At 40.1% G+C, this 24880-nt stretch overlaps 2 protein-coding genes and 2 long non-coding RNA genes across 10 annotated transcripts in view; 2 read left to right on the top strand and 2 right to left on the bottom strand.

Annotated features, from left to right (window-relative positions):
• The window catches only part of ankrd13c (ankyrin repeat domain 13C), a 20760-nt gene extending 11187 nt beyond the window's left edge, over positions 1-9573 (top strand). The window contains exons 9-14 of one of the 7 annotated variants that reach the window (XR_015501773.1): positions 1-142; positions 954-1487; positions 1895-3326; positions 3423-3521; positions 4048-4148; positions 8174-9571. The exon at positions 1-142 is cut by the window's left edge and continues 780 nt beyond it. Coding sequence is in view for 2 of the 7 variants with exons in the window: in NM_214690.1 (NP_999855.1) it covers positions 3247-3326; positions 3423-3521; positions 4048-4148; positions 8174-8304 (411 nt within the window). In the remaining 5 variants the exon portion in view is untranslated. 7 annotated transcript variants of the gene reach the window in all.
• Positions 5716-9575, bottom strand: LOC147841927 (uncharacterized). Its single transcript, XR_015503070.1, has 2 exons — positions 7446-9575; positions 5716-7120 (listed from the first exon to the last, which is right to left on the bottom strand). It is a non-coding gene; the product is annotated as an uncharacterized LOC147841927 (long non-coding RNA).
• Positions 9576-9951: 376 nt separating this feature from the next.
• Positions 9952-15088, top strand: LOC147834940 (uncharacterized). Its single transcript, XR_015502999.1, has 2 exons — positions 9952-10005; positions 14288-15088. It is a non-coding gene; the product is annotated as an uncharacterized LOC147834940 (long non-coding RNA).
• Positions 11599-23318, bottom strand: srsf11 (serine and arginine rich splicing factor 11). Its single transcript, NM_199576.1, is given in 12 exon segments — positions 11599-12377; positions 12672-12843; positions 12924-13016; positions 13681-13770; positions 14323-14436; positions 15416-15497; positions 16143-16276; positions 16443-16492; positions 16910-16999; positions 18216-18325; positions 20353-20486; positions 23057-23318. Coding segments are annotated over 12 exon segments (1386 nt in total). The 5' UTR covers positions 23182-23318; the 3' UTR covers positions 11599-12185.
• Positions 23319-24880: the final 1562 nt, after the last annotated feature.

Raw genomic sequence — 24880 nt, 5'->3', positions numbered from 1 at the left:
TTAGAAGATGGAGGCGGAGTCTGAAGCACCTTTAATCTGTTAATTAGAAAATGGAGGCGGAGTCTGAAGCACCTTTATTCTGTTAATTAGAAGATGGAGGCGGAGTCTGAAGCACCTTTAATCTGTTAATTAGAAAATGGAGGCGGAGTCTGAAGCACCTTTAATATGTTTATTGGAAGATGGAGGCGGAGTCTGAAGAACTTATAGTCTGTTGATTGGATGGAGGAGTAGTCTGAAGCACCTTTGATATGCTAATTAGAAGATGGAGGCGGAGTCTGAAGCACCTTTAATCTGTTAATTAGAAAATGGAGACGGAGTCTGAAGCACCTTTAATCTGTTAATTAGAAAATGGAGACGGAGTCTGAAGCACCTTTAATCTGTTAATTAGAAGATGGAGGCGGAGTCTGAAGCACCTTTAATCTGTTAATTAGAAAATGGAGGCGGAGTCTGAAGCACCTTTAATCTGTTAATTAGAAGATGGAGGCGGAGTCTGAAGCACCTTTAATCTGTTAATTAGAAAATGGAGGTGGAGTCTGAAGCACCTTTAATATGTTTATTGGAAGATGGAGGCGGAGTCTGAAGAACTTATAGTCTGTTGATTGGATGGAGGAGTAGTCTGAAGCACCTTTGATATGCTAATTAGAAGATGGAGGCGGAGTCTGAAGCACCTTTAATCTGTTAATTAGAAAATGGAGACGGAGTCTGAAGCACCTTTAATCTGTTAATTAGAAAATGGAGACGGAGTCTGAAGCACCTTTAATCTGTTAATTAGAAGATGGAGGCGGAGTCTGAAGCACCTTTAATCTGTTAATTAGAAAATGGAGGCGGAGTCTGAAGCACCTTTAATCTGTTAATTAGAAGATGGAGGCGGAGTCTGAAGCACCTTTAATCTGTTAATTAGAAAATGGAGGTGGAGTCTGAAGCACCTTTAATATGTTTATTGGAAGATGGAGGCGGAGTCTGAAGAACTTATAGTCTGTTGATTGGATGGAGGTGGAGTCTGAAGCACCTTTGATATGCTAATTAGTAGATGGAGGCGGAGTCTGAAGCACCTTTATGTTAATTGAGGGATAGAGGGGGAGTCTGCAGCACCTCTAGTCTGTTGATTGGATGGAGGAGTAGTCTGAAGCGCCTTTAATGTGTTAATTGGAAGATGGAGGCGGAGTCTGAGGCACCTTTAATCTGTTAATTGGTTGGGTGCAGAGTCTGAAACACCTCTAGCCTGTTAATAGCTTAAAAGAGGCGGAGTCTGAAGCACTTTTAGTATGTTGATTGGATGATAAAGATGGAGTCTGAAGCACCTGTGGTTTATTCATTGGTTGATAGAGGCGGAGTCTGAAGCACCTGCAAATATTGATTGGTTGGAGTCGGAGTCCAAAACGCCTCTCAATTTGTTAATATGTTGGAGGCGGAGTCTAAAGCACATCTAGTCTGTTGTTTGGTCGGAGGCGGAGTCTAAAGCCCTGTAATCTATTGATTGGTTGTAGGTGGAGACTGAAACACCTCTAGTCTATGGATTGGTTGGAGGCGGAGTTTGCAGCACCTCTAGTCTGTTGATTGGATGGAGGCGGAGTCTGAAGCACCTTTAATCTGTTAATTGGTTGGATGCAGAGTCTGAAACACCTCTAGCCTGTTAATAGCTTAAAAGAGGCGGAGTCTGAAGCACTTCTAGTATGTTGATTGGATGATAAAGATGGAGTCTGAAGCACCTGTAGTTTATTCATTGGTTGATAGAGGCGGAGTCTGAAGCACCTGCAAATATTGATTGGTTGGAGTCAGCGTCTAAAACACCTCTAATCTGTTAATTGGTTGGAGGCGGAGTCTGAAGCACATTTAGTCTGTTGTTTGGTTGGAGGCGGAGTCTAAAGCCCTGTAATCTATTAATTGGTTGTAGGTGGAGACTGAAACACCTCTAGTCTATGGATTGGTTGGAGGCGGAGTCTAAAGCACCTCTAGTTTGTTTATTGGTTGGAGGTGGCGTCTAAAGCACCTTTAATCGCTCTTGATTGGTTGATGCAGAGGTTTGTCGCTCCTCTTCATCTGTTGTTCATTCTCAGTCAGGGGCAGAAGTGGGTCAGGCGCGGGCAGCAGATGGGCATTTAATGCCCTGCTAAAGATCATGATGATTTGACTCATCTAGCACTCTTAAAGGCACAGTAACTCATAAATCCCATCATCATTTCCTCCACCTGTTCCAAACCTGTCGAGTTTCTTCTGTTGAACAAGGGAAAATATTCTGAGGAATGCTGGAATAATCAGATATTGAGTATATTAATATGGATGTTATTCTTAAACATTTTTCAGCATGTCTTCCTTTGTGTGTGAGCAGTAAATGATCATGTTTGGCTGAACTGTCTCTTTAAAGAAGGAATGGGTTACAGATGACGTGTTATTAACAGTACAAACTAACAGAGCATCCAGAATACTCTTCACGTATACAGCCAGCAGGATAGATGATCAGTGCTTTAGGTTTGTTCATGACGTCCAGCTTTAATGAGTGCAGTAGTGTGCTCTTTTAGGATTAAATGAAATGAGAAATATTACGCTGATACCAGGATTTCTTTAGAATTAGTATGATATTATAACAACATTAAAAATCTCTCCATTTTCTGCTTTTTTTGTTTTGTTTAGTGGTTTTTATTGTGTTATTTTAATTAATTGTTTTTGTATGTAGCCGTTGTTGCTGACATGGCATGAAATATGAATATATGACGTTACATGAGGATTTAGATTTGCTGGTGTGAGTGGTTTGGGTTTATTTTCTGTCTGACATGATTGTGCTGACGGTTTGATGATGGAGCGGTTGGGTCTCGCTGGGATTGATGGGGTTTTTCCGCCTCTGCCATCATGGAGATATTATAAATGAGGCCTCAGAGATACGAGCGTCAGCAGCGTCCTCTACTGCTCATCAGCCTGTAGTGCAGTGTGAACAGGTCTGAGAGCAGCAGATCACTGATCAATCTATAATATTTAAAAACAAAAGCTCCTATATTGTTGTCATTTACAGATTCATGATCATATTTAAGGCTACATGTGTTCAATCGATGCAGAGACTTTCATTTCAGTGTGTTGATGTTCTTCCTACTGAAACTGAATATTGAGTAGTGGGCGGGGCTTTCTTTTTGCATATCATTCCCTCATAGCAAACTGATGTCAGGAGGGGCGTGGCTAAGGATGTTGATATACAGTTGCTATAGAAACAACTGTGTGTGTGTGTGTGTGTGTGTGTGTGCCTGTGTGTTCTAGCCGATGAGGCGGCAGTCTCTGACCCCTCCATCACCCAACACTATCTCCTGGGAGGAGTACATCACTGCTGAGACCGGGAAGTACGTCACACAAACTTGCATATACACACACACACACACACACACACACACACTCACACTGACAGACTGACTGATGGTTGTGTGTGTGTTCTGCAGAGCTCCTCATCTGGGTCGAGAGCTGGTGTGTAAAGAGAGCAAGAAGAACTTTAAAGCCACAGTAGCCATGAGCCAAGACTTCCCTCTGGGCATCGAGTCGTAAGTGTGCTCCTGTGTGTGTGTGTGTGTGTGTGTGTGTGTGTATGTGTTTGTGAGATTGTGTGAGTGTGTGTGTGTGTATATGTTTGTGGGAAATAGAGATTGTGTGTGTGTGTGTGTGTCTGTCTGTGTGTGTGTGCGTGCGTGCGTGTGTGTATGTGTTTGTGGGAGATAGAGAGAGATTGTGTGTGTGTGTGTGTGTGTGTGTGTGTGTGTGTGTGTGTGTGTGTGTGTGTGTGTGTGTGTGTGTGTGTTTGTGTGTGTGCGTGCGTGTGTGTATGTGTTTGTGGGAGATAGAGAGAGATTGTGTGTGTGGGTGTGTGTTTGTGTGTGTGTATATATGTTTGTGGGAGATAGAGATTGTGTGTGTGTGTGTCTGTCTGTGTGTGTGTGCGTGTGTGCGTGCGTGTGTGTATGTGTTTGTGGGAGATAGAGAGATTGTGTGTGTGTGTGTGTGTGTGTGTGTGTGTGTGTGTGTGTGCGTGTGTGTGTGTGTGTGTGTTTTAATGTGTGTTCTGCTCTACAGGTTGTTGAATGTGCTGGAGGTCATCGCACCCTTCAAGCACTTTAATAAGCTCAGAGAATTCGTTCAGATGAAACTCCCGCCTGGATTTCCTGTCAAACTGGGTAAACAGACACTGTCATTGTTGCCATCCTCATTAATGTGATGGTTTTTACTAGTTTCAGCCATTCCTGGGGCCTCATGTACGAAGACTTGCGTGGAAATCTTACTAAAACATTGCGTACACACACAGCTGTAAATGTGCGTACGCAGAAAAAAATTCAGATGTATGAAACACTGCGTACGCCGAATCTCACGCATATTCTCTTGTACATCCGAATGAACGTGAAACTGAGCACAACATGCACGAGCGCAAAACCCCTCCCTGCCTCCTCCCCTGTATGAATATGCTAATGACTATGCTAATGGCTAAACCCAACGAAAAAGCAACGGCAAAAGCAAGCAAGAAGAGAACCTTTGAACAGAATGTGGATTGGAGGTGCTGCTTTCGGAGGTAGTTGGTGTGGAGCTGCGCACATTCCCACGTTCAGTTCATTGTTAGTAAATCCAAACGTGAGCGATTCTGAGCGTGAAACCTGGCGTACGCAGCGTTGATACATGAGGCCCCTGGTCTTTAATAGGTTGGTCGTGTTCAGTATTGTTAGGAATAATTCAATCTCTGATGTCTGGAGGCTGTTGAAGCACAACAAATCCTGATGTTACACAGTTTCAGGGGTTTACAGTAGCGCCAGCCCGTTTTCTTGTTCATGGTTGTCCATTCAGAGCTTCCGTTACAAATCGTCTTGAGTCAGAGAAATATTTGCATTGGGCAGCCAGCAGAGAGTCAGTGATTTCAGTTTAGAATATGAGAAATCTAAATATTTGAATTGCAAAAACACATGGATCTGCTTCATTAGACACTGGTTAACTCTGCCGGCAACTCGCTCTCTGCTACTCTCTCATGGTCGCCCAGTGGAGCTGAGCAGGGCTGAGTCTGGTCAGTGTCTGGATGGGAGAGCACATGGGAAAGCTGGGTTACTGCTGGAAGTGGTGTTAGTGAGGCCAGCAGCTCAACCTGTGGCCTGTGTGGGTCCTAAAGCCCCAGTATAGTGAAGGGGACTCCATACTGCTTAGTAGGGTTGTAACAGTATGAATTTTTTACGGTATGATAATCGTCTAAAACAATACCACGGTTTGACGGTTTCGCGGTATACGGTATGTTACAAATGTTACAAAATAATAGAACAGTGAAGCAAATTTGACTTTTTCCAAATAATATATTTTCAGTTACTATAAACAACACCACTTACAATGAACAAATAAAAAAATAAGAAAATAATAAATAATGTGTCAAAGTCCAAATAAAGTCCAAATAAACATGGTGCAAATCCTCAGTAAAAAAATAGATATAAATATTTACTATTCTATAAATAGTTACATAACGAAACTAGATTCAATATGGAACATCCTCAGGTTTTATGTGCCAGCATGGATATGGTTGTCTGTGGAGATGGATTTGGATATGGTTGTCTGCAATGCAGACAAACAGCTGCACCTTCATTTGCGTCTGTTGAAAACAGCAAGAGCAGCAGTTCGTCTTTGCTGTGTCACTGTTTTGTCGTGTTTCTGTGCTGCTGTGCATGCAAAAGTACTTAGTATGAGAATTATTTCATGCAAAACTTTTTTTTTGCGTTTTATTTAGCCGCGCATAAATGTATGCCTATCTCTCATTCCGTGTTGTTCAAAAAGCTTGGTCCACAAACAAAAGTGAAACCTATGCTTATTGGTTGTGATATAGTGAGTTTGAACCAATCTGGGCATGGAGGAGGGACAATGCATCAATGTATCGTGTCTGCTTTGTCCGGAGACACAGTGACGAGCGTTTCTTTGTCAAATCAGCGTTGTCAAATGTTGATGACGTAACCGCACTGATTCCGGAGCCTCTGCGGAACAGTCCGCGAATGTTATGTGATACAGCACTGGAAAGCTGAGATTCTCTTCTTTATGCCAATCTTTGAATTGTATGAATCGGATCAGCGGATCAAAAGTTATTAAACATTTAAGAGCAATACTTATTTTTAGCCGCGGGCGGCTGTCTCTGTCTTTAAGGGTTAAAACCGTTGATATGCAATTGTTCATGGTATGATAATCGTGCACGTTCAAATCGTGGTAAACCGTCATACCGGTATATTGTTACAACCCTACTGCTCAGTGAGCGCCGTCTTTCAGATAAGACGTAAACCAGGGGTGTCGCTAGACCCCATTTACTGCATGTGCCCCAGTATAAATCGCCAGTGCCCCAGTAAATGCTTTGAGATAGGATTTACTTTATACGCAAGTGTATTTAAGAGTGCTAATCCCAGAATAAAGACGTGATTCTCTATGTGCAACCAAATCTACACTGATGAAAGCAATGCAGTGTAATCAAAAGCAAACTGAGCATGTGTGCAGAATAAAACACACCCGCACGCCTCACACACACCGCTCCTGCTTGATGCTGACGCGCTGCCCTGCTCTTATTTAGACTAAGCATGGCTCCTGATAGATTTTCTTTCGGTTTGAAGCAGAAAGGAGGGGTGAAGTCAGGGAGGTCAGACTTAATGAATCTAATTCTCTGCCATAAGTCGGGTCTACATCAGACCACACACACCACAGATGATTCTATAAAACAGCTTTTTGTGTTCTGTTGAATTTCATTCGTATATAATTCATATTCATGCAAAAGATTTTATAAATTGTCTTAGCATCACTCCAGTTGTGCCTTTGTTTTCCAGTAACGTTAAGGATTAATATCTGTTATTTATTTAGAATATTAATTGAATAATAATATAACATTAGTACTGCTATTTATTTATAATGAAATGTATTTTGTTTTAGAGTATATACATAAATACAAGCTCAATTCAGCCAGCAGTCAAAGTTTACTAATGCACATTTTTATACAAATATTATATGAGGAAAATCTATTAATGAGCCCATTAATACTGAATATTAGCAAAATGATCATTTTCACACCATCAGCATAACATGTAAGCCATGAAGAAGTGTTTGTACAACAAAATACAGGTGCTATACAGCTGATCATATTCAAATGACCCTTGAAAATTTACAAAAATAGAGCACTTACAGGCATATATTTCAACGTTTAAATTAGTCACAGAAAAGGTGAGGGAGGTGTCGCGGACTTAACTTAGGACGCGGGTGGTGTGGGAGGTGTCGCGGATGCCGCCCTCTCTATTCTGCCGCCATAGACCCACGCGCCGGCCCTGTGTGTTAGTTTTCAGATTCATTTATTTATGTGCGTTTGCTTATAGGTGTAGTATACAAGTTGTAAAAAGAGGTCAACAATTGATAATTATTTTTGTGAACCAAATTAACGCTGTTAAAAGAACTGCTAAACAAATTCACAACAGTATCACTACAACGCCAAATAGTTGATAATTATAAAAACACTAGATAATTACAGTATCTATGTAAATCTTCCCCATAGTTTTTATTTAAAGAATGGACAATATTCAATAGTATTATTGAGCTTATTTTGCGATGCAGAAGTGCGCTCATATTTGCCATTGTTTTAGAATGTCTGATACAGTCACCTATGGAAGAAATGACTAGGAATAATTAACGGCAGAAAACTTGTTTTACAAGCAAGTGTGAACTGTTTCGGGTCTGTAATGTTTTTGTGTCGCCTTTAAACGTTTCTGCCGTGTTCTGTTCTATTTACATGTGAGAAATTCCAGCAAGTTTTAATAATTGATTTGCATTGTGAGAATTTGCATTTGTTTCCTCCGCCTAAATGAATCAATGGTTTTATTCACGTCACCTTATACTTGCATCGTCTGACCAATCAAATGCTCTCTAATCTGACATGCCACGCCCCCCTTATTCTTATTTGCTGTTCATTTGATGTGTTTGAGCTCAACCACTCTCACTGGCAGAGCGGTGATAAAACAAAACACTATTGGCTGTTTTTTCTAAAGGGGAGGAGCTTCACTATGTCCCACTCTCTCTTCGTGTTTCGGTTGAACATCGAGTAAAAATGCACATTTCAAAGCACTCCAGGAGACTGTTAACTCTCTTGTCCACTGTACACGTTGTAGATTTGGATGGAAACATCACTAATAATGCATTTTGCTTTTGTCGTTCACAGACATCCCGGTTTTCCCCACCATCACTGCCACCGTGACCTTTCAGGAGTTCCGTTATGATGAATTCGACGAAAGCATTTTTACGATTCCCAGCGACTACAAAGAGGATCCCAGCCGCTTCCCAGACCTCTGAGCTGCTTCACGTCCCACTTTACCCCGCTGTCCCGTCTCCATCTCGCCTCCATCCCTCCGGTGACCAGCAGATGGAGCCCGGCGCGTTTCACGTAGAAAATACTTGATGTAATATGGACATAAAGGGATTGCGTTGAAAACGGCGCGTAGGGAAGTGAAGGCCACTGCTGTCCGAATATACGGGACTCTCCTGCACTACATGATCAAGTTCTGTTCTGAGTTCTGCGCAAGAAATCTCCGATCGTGTGTCGGAGCTCAGGACAGTGCGGTACGTTAGAAACACGGCGGCTAGTCACTTCACGTCACCTGGCAGGAAAATATGGCATTATAAATTATTACATAAGCCGCGTTTTCATATATATCTTTGTACAACTGTTACAAACTTGTATACTTCACTTAAAAGCAAAGTGTATATTTAGGAACGAAGCGGAAGGCGTCTGTATATGATTTGAAATCTGTCGCAGAATACTATGTATATGTCATTTCTACGAGTTTCTTTGCGCAACTTGTAAATATATAACCTGCTCTGGTTCCTGTTTTTGTTGCATTATGGGCTCACTTTCTCCTTCACTGCATTTCCGGTGCTTTAGTTCACTTGCTTTACTTTTCCTCACGTCCTAATAACTAGCGGACGATCTTACAGGGCCAGATGTCGATGTAGCAGAACATGTTTTCGCCTGTAGATTTGGTTTGGCTTTATGATAGATGGATGTAAATACATGCAAACTGAAACATGTTTTCTCCAGTGTAGTATAATTGACATGTATAACTGACGAGTATGTTTATTGAGATATTAGTGTCAAATGTTTCCGGAGACGTTGGGTAAAAGCCCTCAAGATACGGCGACGGCTTATTTCATGAGTGTTTGATCTGTTTTTGCTGTGTGCCGAGGGAAAAGGAGTTAGCGTCACGTTTGCACCAGCAATATCCCGTTGGAAAAGTACAGTTCCTCTTTTATGTCTCTTGTGTTTTGGTTTTTCCTCTTCCGAATGGAAACGAGCTGCAACTCTTCCATCACCCACTACTGGCTAGTGTGGAGAACTCCTGTGTTTTGCTGTGTTTTTTATTTTATTTTTTATTATTATTGTTTTTTGTTACCAGCTTCTTCTTTTCCTGTGTTTGATGTTACTGTTTTTAGCTTTATGACTTCAGTACCCTTCAGACTTTCTCCCAGACGCATTGAACTCCCTGACGTACAGCGGGAACCTTGTATGAACCTGCTGCACTTTTACATGACAAATTGTAATTAATAAAATGTCCACGTATCACGTCTCTTGTGAGGACTTGCTTTGGTTATAACTTTTTTGTGATGTATTGATACCTTGAATTAGATTGTAAAGAATACAAACTAATAGGGCGTGAAAAGATCTTTTAAATGTTTATCAGGTGAAAACACAGAGGTGTAATGTTGATGATGTCATCACTGGAGTATGAACAACTCATCTACATTTAAGTATTTGCTCCTGCTGCTTTCTATATTTACTTATTAAATATGAATTAAGTAACTTTGATGCTAGTTGTTAACACAAAGTGGACTGTGTTAAGTTTTGTAAATAAATAAATATGAAAAATGCTATTTATTAATTTTAACCGCGGCTTTCTGGAATACGCGTTTCTGATTGGCCTGTCGCGATGTTCGGCGGGAACTGGCTTTTACTAATGGCGGGCCTGTACGTCAGACTTGATTTTGGATCGGATATCGGTGAGTATTATTATTAATATTATTATTATTGTGTTAATAATGTTACACAGTGCTTATTGTCTGTTGTAAAGTTCTACGTTCTTCAGGTGGGACGTCTACGTGACGGCAAGTCGCGTTCGGCCATGTTTGTGGACAAACGTAGTATCGCTCAAAGTAAACAGATGCAAGTCACAACAGAAAAACTAGCGTTTTATAGTAATATCTTCACACAAACACTAATTAAAATAGACTAACGTGTATATACCTTTATTAACGCTATTTGTGGGTCTGAGATGCTGATAATATGCACTCTATAACATTCAGTGTCCAGCCGTGAATTAACTGGAGAAGCCGAGCGAGCACGAGCGCCCAACAAACGAACGAATTTATCCGTTGACGAGCTGCTGCATGAGTACATCTCCATAGATGACTTTCATCATTATTTGCAATTTATTGCTGATGAATGATGCAAAATAAATAAATAAATAAAATCAAGAGAGATCAATGGGAATCTGGCTCACCTTAACACCCAGAATGCGCTGTGTTGCTTACGACAGATTCCCGAGCTGTATAGAATAAAACCTCTAACCTATGACGGTATACAAGTTTAAACCAGTTTTGAGCTCTGGTGACTGTGGAGGCCATTTGAGTACAGTGAACTCATCGTCATGTTCAAGACACCAGTCTGAGATGATTGAGCTTTATGACATGCTGCGTTATCCTGCTGGAAGTAGCCATCAGAAGATGGAGACACTGTGCTCATAAAGGGATGGACATGGTCAGCAGCAATACTCAGGTAGGCTGTGGCGTTGATGCTCAATTGGTACTAATGGACCCAAAGAAAATCTCCCCCACACCATTACACCACCACCACCAGCCTGAACCGCTGATACAAGGCAGGATGATCCATGCTTTCATGTTGTCTGTGCCGAGCATCTGAATGTGTCAGCAGAAATGGAGACTCATCAGAGCAGCAACGTTTCTCCAATCTTCTATTGTCCAGTTTTGGTGAGTCTGTGTGAATTGTAGCCTCAGTTTCCTGTTCTTAGCTGACAGGAGCGGCACCCGGTGTGCTCTTCTGCTGCTGTAGCCCATCCGCCTCAAGGTTGGCCGTGTTGTGTGTTCAGAGATGCTCTTCTGCAGAGCTCGGTTGTAACGAGTGCTTATTTGAGTTACTGTTGCCTTTCTATCAGCTGGAGCCAGTCTGGCCATTCTCCTCTGACCCACAGAACTGCCGCTCACTGGATATTTCCTCTTTGTCGGAGCATTCTCTGTAAACCCTAGAGATGGTTGTGCGTGAAAATCCCAGTAGATCAGCAGAAATACTCAGAGCAGCCCGTCTGGCAGCAACAACCATGCCACGTTCAAAGTCCCTTAAATCCCCTTTCTTCCCCATTCTAATGCTCAGTTTAAACTGCAGCAGATCCTCTTGACCATGTCTTATTAAAATGTAATGACTTGATAAAGTTGCTCCAGATTAATTGTAAAGGTTCTAATCTACATATTTCAGATTCATGCAGAATCAAACATTACCTCAAAAGTGAGCGTTTAGATCAGTGTAATATCTCAACATGCCCACATTGTGATTGAGAAGAAACCAGGACTACACGGGAATTTTGTATGAAGTTTTATTTTCAATTTGTAACATTGCAAACGGGTACAGTTAAGTCATTTTCTTAGCAAACTACAGTCTATGATGTGTGTTCACTACAGAAAAACACAATCAGATACAGGCGAACTGTTGAAGGACCTGCGAGAAAACGTTATCCAGTTTACGTGAAGTTTCACAAACGTTCGGCAACTTTAAAAAGACAAACATTTTCCAACTAACTCAGGCTAACTATAAAAAACAAATGCAATTTCATTAAAATGAAAAACAAAAATAAATCAACACTGCTCGACAAGTCATCCAAGCACTTTTAATTAGAGGGTAATTGCTTTAAATAGAAACCGCAGACAGACATAGCGAATGGTGGTATTTTCAGGGAGAAGTTGACACTAAATATACAGTATAACACCATTCCACATCAGCCGTGAGGAAAGAAACAGCTCTAAAATCCGGGAACATTTAAGACGAGCGTGTACCAGTGAATACAGCAGATGCATTTAAAAGAACCAAAAGGAATGGAGCAGTTCAGACGAATGAGCTTTCCTGCATCTGAACTCCATCAATACATCTCAAACGCTGATCAGGGGCTGTTTCAGTCGCTCATGTCCATGTCCTCGTCTCGCTGGTCTTCACTGTTTCCGTCAGACTCTCCGCGTCCGGCGTCGTCTGCGCTGTCTGCTAGCGGCTCTTTAGCGTGCGGTGATGAAGCAGCGTCTGAATTCCTCTCGTGTTCTTCGTGCTCGCTGTCGTAGCCCTGCTCCTCCTCATCATAGTCTCTGGTGACCTGCAGACACAAAGCAGTTCACAACCGGTTACAGTGACCGTTCACTCAATAATGTCAATTATCAGTCATTTACTCGTACTACACCGTTTCAAACTAATGCCATACACATAGGAAGATACTTTGAAGAATGCTTGAAGTCACTGACTTCCATTATATTGTATTTCCATAGTAATTCGACCCTATAGTTGTGCATTGACTGGATAAGTGATCTACTCATAATCTAGCATTAGTTTTGAAGCCAGCACATGTCTGAGGGAAACACGCTGTTGTTAAACGGATGTAAGACCGGTTTACCTTCACATCTCCCTTCTCGCTGTCAGACTTTCGGTCTCGATCCTTGTCTTTATCTTTGCTCTTCTTGCTGGTGGAACGTTCCCGTTTTTCCCGGTTTCTGTCGCGGTCTTCTTTGCGGTCTCGGTCACGGTCTCTCTCGCGGTCCTTGTCCTTCTTTTTCTCCTTCTTGTGCCTGATAGAAACAGTTGTTGGGTTAAAGTGTGTCCCAGAAGGGAGATCATGTAGAACTGTGTGTGTATGTGGGAGAATTACCTGCGTGGCGATGGCGAGCGGGACAGTTTTCTCTTGGGAGATCGGGATTTTTTGGGTGATCGAGACATGCTGCGACTCCTCCTGTGCCGTTTCCTGGAGGACGAAGCATTGGATTTTAATTCAAAACCAAAGAAAGTTTAACATTAATTCTTAATTGTCAATTTACTTTTTTATAAGTGCATTATTTTAATCATGACCAATGATTTCTGTGCCAAAGAAAATCCTAATTTAAAGTGTTTTGGGTAAATTCATCAAAAGTAGTGCTAAAGAAATATAATAAATAGAAATAAGGACAAGTTTCTGAATCATTAAACAAAACAAAAGCTTTCATCATAACAGATTTATCACTATTGTACAGTAGAATTCAAATATTATTTTATAGAATCTAATTTTCCTGTTTATATTTCAATAGTAAACAAATTGTTGATAAATTAAAAGGAATTTCCATATGCAATTTAATTTTAGTTTGATTGATTAGGCTATCAACAGTTTAAAAAATTAAATCATTAATTAAAAGACAAACATAAAACATTCGCAGAAAACCTCTAATGTTAAATAGCTCTACATTAAAGCGTGTAGGAAATCATTTTCTTACTAAATCTAATGAAAAGCACAGAATTTGGCTCTGAATTTGGAAAACTGAACTTTCAACATTTTAAATGGCAACTTTTATTATTATTTTAATGAATTAGAATGTTTTTGGCGATTCTAAAAACTCAAAAGAGAAGTTAATAAACACTCAACAGTCCAGACTGACCGGCTGGTGCTGCGGGAGCGTCTGGCGCTGCTGTAGCTCTTGGGTGGAGTTTTGGACCGTTTCCTGTACTTTTCATCCTTCCTTCGATCTCTACATCAGAAACAAACCAAACATCTGTGAGGAAACAAGCCAGCATCTCTCCACAATAACCCTGGAGACACCCGAGTGCCTCACTAGAGATGAAAAGCCATGAACATTTTTATACAACTATTATAGTGAGCAGAATTATCTACAGTTATCAATAAATCAATCAGTTTGGATAAAATGACATTCAAATTTACAGATTTTTATTTCACGTTGATTAATTTTTACATTCAACAACTTAACATAATTGTCTATAAAACTTAGTGTTGTAATTTATTGAAGCTCACGTCACAAAGTAAAAGCAAACAATAAGAAAAACTATTTCTCTTTTTAGAATTAAAAACAATGTGAACTGCTGGCATAACTGTTATGATTTTGCTTTGTTACATGCAGCAGAAACATGTCATCGTGGAGCCTTAATGGTTTTTAACTCTAACAAATTAAAGCATGATTAATAGTGAATCGTGTAGAGTTATTAAAAGTATTACAGTTAATTAAACAGAGTTATTGTCTGCATCCCTAGCCGACACACCTGAGGACTGACTGACAGACACTGACCTGGACCTGGAGCGTCTGCTGCGGTCTCTGGAGTGAGATCTCCTCCTGCGGGGGCTCTTGGACCTCCTCCTGCTCCTGGAGCGAGATCTCCGCCTGGAGTGACTCTTGGAGCGCCTGCGGTCACAACATCATCATAGTAAGCCAAAACTAAAGCTGATTTTTCTCCCCAAAGACTTCCGTTCATATGCACGTGAATGTGTCAGACTGGAAATGCAAGCTCATGCGACGAGTTTTGCAGTTCGCTGCGTTGCAAAGTTCAAGTTTGGTGAACTCTGATCTGTGAAATGGCATCACTGCATGAGACCAATCGAGGATCCAAACATGTCCTCTCTGCACAGAAATGTAAAATATGGAGCAATCGCTCGCTTTAAACATCTAATCATCTTGTTTGATCCCGGCCCTTTTCCTGGCGCAGTATGACAATTTCACACACACAAACTCCAGCGTGACCGCAGCTCAAGACTAAAGCTATTGGTCAAAAGCAGGAGAGCTCAAACTCAGGGCTGGAGGGCCAGCGTCCTGCAGAGTTCAGTTACAACCCAAACACCTTAATCAGATGGTCAAGCTCTTTATAGGTGGACTAGAAAATTATAGGGCAGATGTGTTGAATATGAAGGGACAGCAGCCCTCAAGGATCCAGTTTGGTCAACCCTGGTCTAAAGACATTTTCATTAACTGAAACATTGACCTTCTCATGTTTTACTTAGTGAACATTATAAAATATTAAACACCCTCTCTCTATATAAACTTTGTTTTTTAATATGAAGTTTTTCTGAATTCTTTATCATTTAATTAATTTCTATTCATGGCATTTGTGAGGTTTTGCATGGTTTAAATACTAAATGTTTTGCACAAAAGTGAATGTAAACATGTTCTGTGCACTCTGATAAACGACAACTACTAACACTAAACTAAATGCATAACTAAAACAAACAGCCATTATTGGAATGAACAAAAACTCAAGCGTACAGCAAACCTAAAAATACTACCAAAATAAAACTAATTCACAAATGCAAAACTACAATAACCTTGCTGTGCTCACAATTTATTCAGATTGGCCCAAATTTCAGCTCAAACTGCGATTAAGACAGACCTGTGTCTGGAGCGGGACCTGGATCTCCTGCGTCTGGATCTGGACCTCGATCTCGAGCGCTTTCGTTTATCATCCTTCTTACCTAAAGAGAGACAGACACAATTTAGTGTAGCATCCTTCAATATTTACATGAGCAGAATGTCTGATGGGTCACTAGCCGTTTCAAACCACCCATCTTCATGCATATTTTGGAATATTGCAGTAAACAAAACTTACATGTTTAAATATATGAACATATCTAATAATTGAAAACACAAAAGTCTGCTGTGAACAGCTTTAGTGAATAAACTGTGTATGCACTTCATCAGTAGTTTCTGACAGATGCTGATCATATATTAATGTGTGTGTGTGTGAGGGTGTTTGTGTCTCTAATGTTGGTTTTCAGCTCTCCACTGTTGCGGATGTGAGATGTTGTTCAGACACTTAGCCCTCCATCAGTCCGTCATCACACTGCTTTAGCATTATTCTTCTTTTATTATTATTATTCCCTCCAGAACTGTCTTGAGCATCTGTCTGTGCTCTTGTCTCCACCACATTCACTGCGTCCATTGCATTTGGTGTTCTGAGGCGCAGCTCATGTATTAAAGAACAAACAGCACAGTGGAGAATCCCAACAGCGCAGCAAACTACACTTCTCTCAGCAATATCTGTGCAGTTTCTCGCTGCAATATTCCAGTTTGGTGCATGAATCTAATTCGAATCTTTGACTAGAAACACAGTTACTTACTTCCAGGCTCGATGGCAGCAGAGATCAGAGATTGCGCCTCTCTCACTCTCTTCATGGCTTCTTCAATCTCTTTATTAGAGGCGTCTGCCTTTAGTCCAGGGGTCAGATTGAGCCCAGCGGCCAGAGGATTCAATCTGCAACAACACACAATAAATAGATGATTTAAAACAGAGTACATTTTCATATTTGGGTGAACCCTCCCTTTAATGCTCCATTTAATAAATACTATATATGTGGATTATTTTTAAAATTAAAATCACACAAATGCATGATTGCAGATGAGGTGTTTGATGAACTTACTTGGGGTCTATTGATGCCATGAGCTTCATGAGCTGCTCAGCTGACAATGACTGAGAAGAAAAACACATCAAGCATGAGTCAAAGAGTCCTGCTGCATAAACAGCTTCATGATTTGTGAGTCAGTTATGCAAAATTATAAATGATGAATTTTACAACACATTTAAAACTGACTAGCAAACTGAAACTAAAATGAACAACTTACAACCAACGTAATCGAGTTTACTTGCGCTTGTAGAAAAAAGGCCTTTGATATTTAAGAGTATATTTACAATGCAAATTAATTATGAGGGGAAAAAAAGTTTATTACATTGAAAATTTTATTAATCATTCAATTATCAAAAGAGTTCAAATAATCAAGGCATTGATATGCGTCATATCGTCCAGCCTTTAGCACTTAACATTAGCCATTTCTGTACAAGGGCTAGATGAGGTCTGGCCATTATTGAAGGAATGGAAAATGGTCAAACCTGTGGGTTTATATTGGGTGCTGCCATGGCCAGAGCTGCCATCGGGTCCAAGTTTGGTCCTCCAAGACCGCCGAGAGGGACGCCACCAATCTGACAAGACAAAGCACACGAGCATCACTACAGTGCAAGGAGGACCATAGACTGATTTCACGAGGCGGACATTTTAAACAGCGAAATCGAGGCTGCGGTGGAAGAAACCTGGAAGTATCGTCTGAGTCAGAGAGGAATGTTGTCTACCTGACTGTATATCTCATCAGCGAAGAGAAAGTGACACAAATTTACCATTTCACCACGTTCCAAGAGATCTGAAGATCCGTTCTGAATGAATAGTGAAAATAAAAAGGGATATCAGAGCTCATTTTCAGCTAAGTTAAGGGAAATGAAACTAGTTAGCTAACGTTTTCTTTTCCAAACGCACGTTTTAGATGCCTTTTATCAACCTTAAGTTAATGAACGGATTCTTTCACTATATAAGACAAAACTTCAGTACTGAAACGTAAAAAAATATTTTAAAAAGGCCATATCCCATTAACATTTAAGCACTGTTGATGGTGTTCTTAAACACTGCTGATTTGCCATGGTGTTTACGTGCTCAACAGAAATGACTGTGATTGGCCGTGAAGGTCATCAGTTCACTGATGTTTACCGAGTACAAACAAAAACAAGCAATCTACTGATAAATCAACCGATCTTCACGGCTTGAAAACGCTCCAATGTCTATCTGTGTTAGCAATCGGTGAAGAGCGGTGAACTGATGACCTTCACAGCCAATCACAGTCATTCCAGTTGAGCACTGGTGAACACTATGGCAAATCAGCACAGTTTATGAACTCGGCGGCGCTTAAATGTTAGCGGGAAATGGACCTTTTAAAACTTCAGTACCGGGACAACACTGCTACAGACAACACGAAGGTGTGTTACAGAAGACTGCATGGTTTTATTGCTCACCGGGTTACATAGACTGAAACAGGGAAGCGTCCCCATGGTGTTTACCTGCTGCCATGAACTGAAACCTAGGAGGACACTTACTCTTAAAGAGATTGTGATGTTGTTTGATGCCTAATCTGCTGTTAATTGTTTAGATTAAACTTACTGCTTGATATTAAAGTGATGTTTACACCATTTCTGCATTTTGCAATTTATGGCAACAGCTGGAGGTTTGTAGTTCACAGCATGTTGCTGCAATGTTTACAGTGCTGATGCTATACTCCCGGGTTCCTTCCCACCGCTGCCTCGCTTTCGTGTTTTAAAATGGCGATCGCCTGAAATAAGCATATAGCCTCGGGTTACAGAGATTGACACTCACAGATGGGACGGGGTTGGGTGTGGGGAGGAGTCCGCCTCCTGGAAGCAATCCTGCAACGGCATTGGCCGGAGCCAGCAGAGACATAGCCTTGGACTCATCAGGAATCACTCCTGCAGAACAGAAACACACAGTTAAAGCACGCCGCGGCTCTCCACGCACACACAGACAGACCCACAAACTCAAACTTTCTTTTTTTTTTTTGCAAGATAATGTGCACTGACATCAGTACTCACTTTGCCAGAGCAAGCTAACACATGAGGTCCCTTAACAATAGCATGAAGTGCACAATACTACAAGAAAAGAAATGACACTAGACACACTGCCAAGATGTTATCACCTGAACTTGATTTTTTAAGTCATGAACCAAATGTAAGCAAGCACAGCCGGACCTCCACTGGGATGTGCTCTCAAGTTTCATAAGTTGTATAATGAACAAGCGATTCAGGTCGGCTGCTTCGCTATAAAGCACACAGAGACATCAAGATAGACAAAACAGAGTTTATGATTTGGGTGTCAGCATTAAATGACAGTTCATTAAACCACTGATGCTGTGACTTACCAGAACTAACACAAAAATAAAGACATCAAGGGGCTTTTGCTGGTATTCCAGAGCTAAAGCTGCCTTTACCTTTGGTAAACTTTGACACAGATATACAACAGAAAGGACCTCTTCCAGCAAAAGCCCGTTTTAAACTTAACTACAAACTGTGTGTGTGTGTGTGTGTGTGAGAGTGTGTGTCAAAAAGTGCTGAAGAGAAAAATAACTAGAGTTAAATGACAAATGAACGTTTGGTGAGTGCATGGAGTCCATTGGGTGAACGCCTCTGAAATTAATACTTCACTCTAAAGACACAATCATCACTGACACACACACACACACACACACACACACACACACACCAGAGAGAGAGAGAGAGAGAGCTGAGAGAGAGAGATAGAGAGAACATATGAGAGAGAAACAGGACAAGCTGCAGAAGACAAAACTGTTGGGTGGCATTTTCTGCTGGGCCTGGTTTACAGGACTTGCAGAACCAGGGAAAAGAACTGGAAAACACAACAACAAAAAACAGAAAACGACCGTTAAAAAGCTTCTCAGGCCTTTTCAGTCATGTGGAGAGGAACAAAAGAACATTCTCAGACTGTTTCTTACTCAAAAAGCTGAAAATACTGGAGGGAGATTGGACAAATCATCACATACGCGCAGGGAAAGCCCTGCGTTCAGCTATTATTACGCTCTTGCCAAGCGCTGCTTCTCCTCACATATACATGTGCAAAAGACTCATGCAGAAATGCGCTACATCTCATCTTACCGTGGATTATCTCGTGTCTGATTAGCATGCAGTTCAATCAGAGGATTTGAGGCTAAACATTAGTGCTTTGCAAGAAAAGACGGATCGATCTTTGTCTGTGAGCTCAATTGAATTGAATGGAGACACAAGAGAGGATTATAGTTTACAGCAGGGAAACACACGTGGGCCGCCGCTTTTATTTGTCTACAGGGCAGCAGAGGGTCACTCTCAGACATCTGCCGGCTCTGCAATTGCCTTGTTCACTATAAAAATCACACACACAGATGACAAAGAGAAAAGTTTAACAAAAAAAATGAAACTAAACTGGAAAGGCAATGAGTTAAACATGAGCTCGCCTGCCACGCAGGGCGTCTAATCCCCAACATTTCTCAAATATTCACCTGAGTGCATATACAGTCTTAGGGCTCATTCACACTGAACACGTCTTTGCTTTTAAACACACGCGCAGGGAAAAACTAAACTAAAGACGCAGCATTAAAACACAACTTTAAACAAACTTGCAGCAGCAGTCCCACTTCTCAACTCTTCTGATTGGTCCACTGCTTTGAAACTGACATTAACAAGCAGCGCTGCATCTACAATTTCAACTGCTTATAACTTGACAAAAAAAGAAGAGTAACGATCACACACATCCATCAAGTGCGCCTTTACATCGAAAACACAAAAAGCAGAGCACTTTAAAAGAAACGCGTTCTGTGTGAATGTCCCCATACTGCGTTCAGGTGTGTGTGACGGCCGCTGGAGTTCACTGCACTAAAGCCGTCATCAACACTGCGAAGGGATTGATTACGTGTAACATTTAAAAACAATAAAGGAGTGGCACAAACCTTCAGCGAAGGGGACGACGATCAGCGCTCGGTCCACGAAGACTGTGTTCGTCAGATGCTGCGAAACTCCGACTGACTCCGGCTCGTGGAACTTTACAAAACATACACGTGAAGTCACAGGCAAGGGAGAATCACTGAAAGAAAATATAGAAGCTTTTGCAAGGTGTACACACACAGTTCACACACACGCACGCACAGAGCAGTGAAATATTCACGTTTGGCTCGATTTGATTTGATCCGGCTCAGTTTTAGATCTGCCGGCTTCAGATCCAGCAGCGTCCTACCTTCACTGCAGATATGAGGAGGCCTGATGTTTTTCGATGGGTGAAAAACAACAAAAGCACAGAACAAGTTACTAATTACAAGCTACTGAAAAACCCTGCCTGACTGAGTAGTGACGTCTCAGAGAGTGCATTTCTATTTCTACACCTAAGAACAAGCCATGTTCAGCTCACAGTACACTTAATTTTACATCTTTTTACAACCTTTAATTAGTGTTTGCAAACTTGCATATGTGACCCCAGAACAGAAAATCAGTCATAAGTGCATATATAAGATATGCATTCTCAAAGCTGAATTAATATGCTTTCCATTAACGAATACAGGTTAATGTACTTATAAAGTATAGCATTTAATAATTATAGTTTCAATTTATTAATCATAGTACAAAATAAATTCATGCTTGTTTACTTTAGTTAATGCAGTTAACATGAACTAACAATGAACAATATCGCAATGAATATATTATTCATTGTTTGGTTATGTTAGCAAATACATTCATGCAAACTTATTATAAAGTGTTAATGATTTTACGAACATTTGGGTGAGATAAAACTATTAAAAAAGCACGTAACTGAGGGCTTAAAAACATAAATTAAAAGTGTAAAGTTGTCCAAAATAAATTCTTACCAATGTTTATTAATCATCACAACTGGAGTGGATATATTTGCAGTTTAAAATTTTAAAAAACATTTTATACATTTTTAACCTATACACTGCATTTTTTGCAAAGACTGGTTCTATGGTCCAGGGTCACCATATAGGTAGGGTTGGGCGATTAAAACAAAATCACAACCCTGATTTAGCAAAAGCTGCGACCAATGCCGTTATGCCCAAACACCTTTCATTTGATGTAGATACACATCCCTACATAATCATCCAAAACCATCTAAAATGTTTCATTTGGGAAATTGTATTAATATCGCAAATAGAATTTTCAATCTTTACCAATAGTGTGCAGGCTGCACAACAGATGTTGTAAACTAAATATTTTCAGAGCTAGCCTTTACATTGCAGGCTTAATTACTGTACTATTAAAATGTGAATAGAAGCCTGCTTTCTTCAAAGTTTCCTTTCAGTTGTTTAGAGTTGGGTTGTCTCTTCTTTGCCTTGCACCAGTAAATCTGCTCTAAAGTCTATCACATCCTTCAACAATAAAATGCAAACTAAACCAAATCAACAAAATTACTACAAAAAAATATAATAAAATAGGCAATGCGCTTGACATATTTAACCTGCTCCACAACTATGAAGCTTTATATGTCAAATTACTGTAAAATGTTCATCAGCTTTAAAGCGACATCACAAAAAATAAGCAAATAATTTAGTAGTAAATCTACTCATTTACTCTCCCCCAAGATTGAGATGATGTTGATTTTATATTTGCACATTTTAAATTTTAAAAATAGTAAAGTAGAATTGATTAAAACTGGTTAATTAGCATGCAGTTATGAGTATTGTATTTGAAACTAATGCATTGTTTAAAAATAAAAGCTGATAACCACATCTCTATGGAAAGTCTGTATATTGTTGATCAGGCTACTTTGAATACAGAATCTGAAATTACATGCCAGTATAAATCAGAACAACATTAGCACTATTTCATCCACTGCGAACAGTGTTGTACTTTGATAGTCACTGGCTGCTAATATGATTTTACTATTTAGAATTAGAAAAAAAAGCTTTTCTGAAATTATACTAAGTAAAATATCTAAATGTGCAAACATAAAACCAAATTTACCACAATCCCACAAGTGCTTCCAAACCATCAGGGGTTTATTACATTTTTTTGTTATCCTAAACATTAAATACAATATTCATCATCAATGGTTACAGGCTTCCAGCTTTATCGGAAATACTTGTGTTTAACAGAAGAAGCTAAACTTTGAAAACACTTGAGGAAGAGTAGATAGTAGGTACATTTACATTTGTGTATGAACAAACTGCATTATATACAGACAGCGCTATTAAAAACAACCACAACTAGATTGTATTGTAATGAAAATCTGGTGATTATAACAGTAACACAACTAAAGCAACAACTGTTAACACAAAGTGTGTATCAAACACGTGCACACGAAAACTGAACTGTGCGTCGACGCAGATTTACGTGCGTGACGTCACGCGTCTTCACGTAACAAAGTAACGACATTAAATCGTACAAAGACCATAATAAACATCGCGTGTGAGTGTACAAATCAACTTAATACACACAATGCAGAAAATATGAAGACAAATACACTAATAGTCGGTTAACAGCTCCACCAGAAGAGTGTGCGCGTTCACTGTGGCGGAAACGGATCGAGTGTGAATGGGTGTGCTAATATTCGACCTCAATCTGCACGAACGAGCAGAATAATAAAAATTTGTGTACAGAAATGTGTGCAGTTTCCCCCAGTGTTTGTGAAAGCTGTGTTTGACTCACTCTGGAGGGAAGAGTCTGAGCTCGTCGATGCTGCCGATGAAGCCGAACAGAGTCCTCATCTGCTCGGCGGTGCTGCTCGGAGACACGTTCGTCACCTGGATCACGCTGGTGCTGCTGGACGTCATTTTCCTGGATCAGCGACGGTAAATATGCATCCAAATCCGCGATTTTGCCTCGATCTGTCCTCCGTGGAGTGGATGAAGTGTGTCGCGGCCTGCTCCTCACGCGCGCATCACTGCGGATCTGTAATGGCGCTCGGGCTGCTGTGTGAAGCGCGCGCTTACAAGAACATGGCGGCGTGTGCGGCAAATTTCAAAATAAAAGCTTTGCGTAAAACCGGAAGATAACCATAGTTTATAACATTAATTAAATAACCATGATTAAATTGTGTTTTATTAAGATCCAGCCCACCCCAACATCACAGTAATGTAAAAAGAGCAACGGTAATATTCATATTCACATTCATATATTATTTATTAGATTCCTCACATCTACTCTCACCCCAACCCTAAACCCAATTCTCACAGTGATGTAAAACAGTAACTAATTATACTGTGTATTATTCATATTGTTTATTAAATTACTCATTAAATTGTGTTTTATTAACATCTACCCTTACCACAACCCTAACAGTAATAATACTGTTATAAAGACAGTAATAACATTTGTTTTGGAACTAAATATTCATTATTGTTGTACAGTGTCACAAACATTATGCTATATTGATGTGAGGCTCTGCAGCTGTATCCCTTCATGACGTCACTGTAAAGCACTGCACACAAAAGGACACTCGATTCCATCATGAACATTTATCAAAAGTAAAAAGGGACAGACAATTGTTGGAATAATAATTGATTAAAAATAAATTAATAATTGAATAATATTAAACTGGGTGTTTCCCAGAACTGGGTTATGCTGCATCCGCTGCGTAAAACATCTGAATAAGTTGGTGGTTCATTCTGCTGTGGCGTCCTCAGATTAATTAAAGGAACTAAACTAAAAAGAAAATGAATAAATAAATGAAAAAATGTTTTTAAAAAATTAATATGTTAATAAATAAATAAATTAATATAAAAATCCACAAATTAAATACTTAAATAATTAATAGCTTGAAATACAACTAAAATAAATTTTGGGGGGAAAAGTCTACTCAGATATCTGAATAAAACTAATGAAATTTAACCCCCATCTAGAATTATTAAAACATTATCTAAACGTAAAATTAAAATACAATCATTAATTCAAACTTTTCATAAAAATGAGCTCAATGAGTCCAAAATAACACTGATATCCAGTATGTTGAAGAATGCTTCTGTTTATATTTATTCATTCATTTTCCTTCAGCAAAGTCCCTTATTTATCAGGGATCGCCACAGTGGAATGAACTGCCAATTATTCCAGCAAATGTTTTACGCAGCGGATGCCCTTCCAGCTGCAACCCAGTACTTGGAAACACCCCCATACACACTCATTCACACTCATACACTACGGCAGGCGTGTCCAAACTACGGCCCGCGGGCCATCTGCGGCCCGCAATCAGTTTTGTGGTGGCCCGCGAGGCTTTTTATAAATATAAATAGAATCTGGCCCGCTATACAAAAATGAACGTAATTCAATAAATAACCACCGGGTGTCGCTATTACATGCATTCAATTAAGCAGCAGTTCTTGTTATGATCTGTCTGTCTGTCTGTCTGTCTGTCTGTCTATCTATCTACACACAGTTGAAGTCTGAATTATTAGCCCCTCTTTGATTTATTTCTTCTTTTTTAAATATTTCCCAAATGATGTTAAACAGAGCAAGGACATTTTTACAGTATGTCTG

The sequence above is a fragment of the Danio rerio genome, chromosome 11 (genome assembly GCF_052040795.2).
Source record: "Danio rerio strain M-AB ecotype USA chromosome 11, GRCz13ab, whole genome shotgun sequence".
Taxonomy (NCBI): domain Eukaryota; kingdom Metazoa; phylum Chordata; class Actinopteri; order Cypriniformes; family Danionidae; genus Danio; species Danio rerio.
Note: the sequence above shows the minus strand (reverse complement) of the source record. Positions and strands in the feature narration are given on the sequence as shown.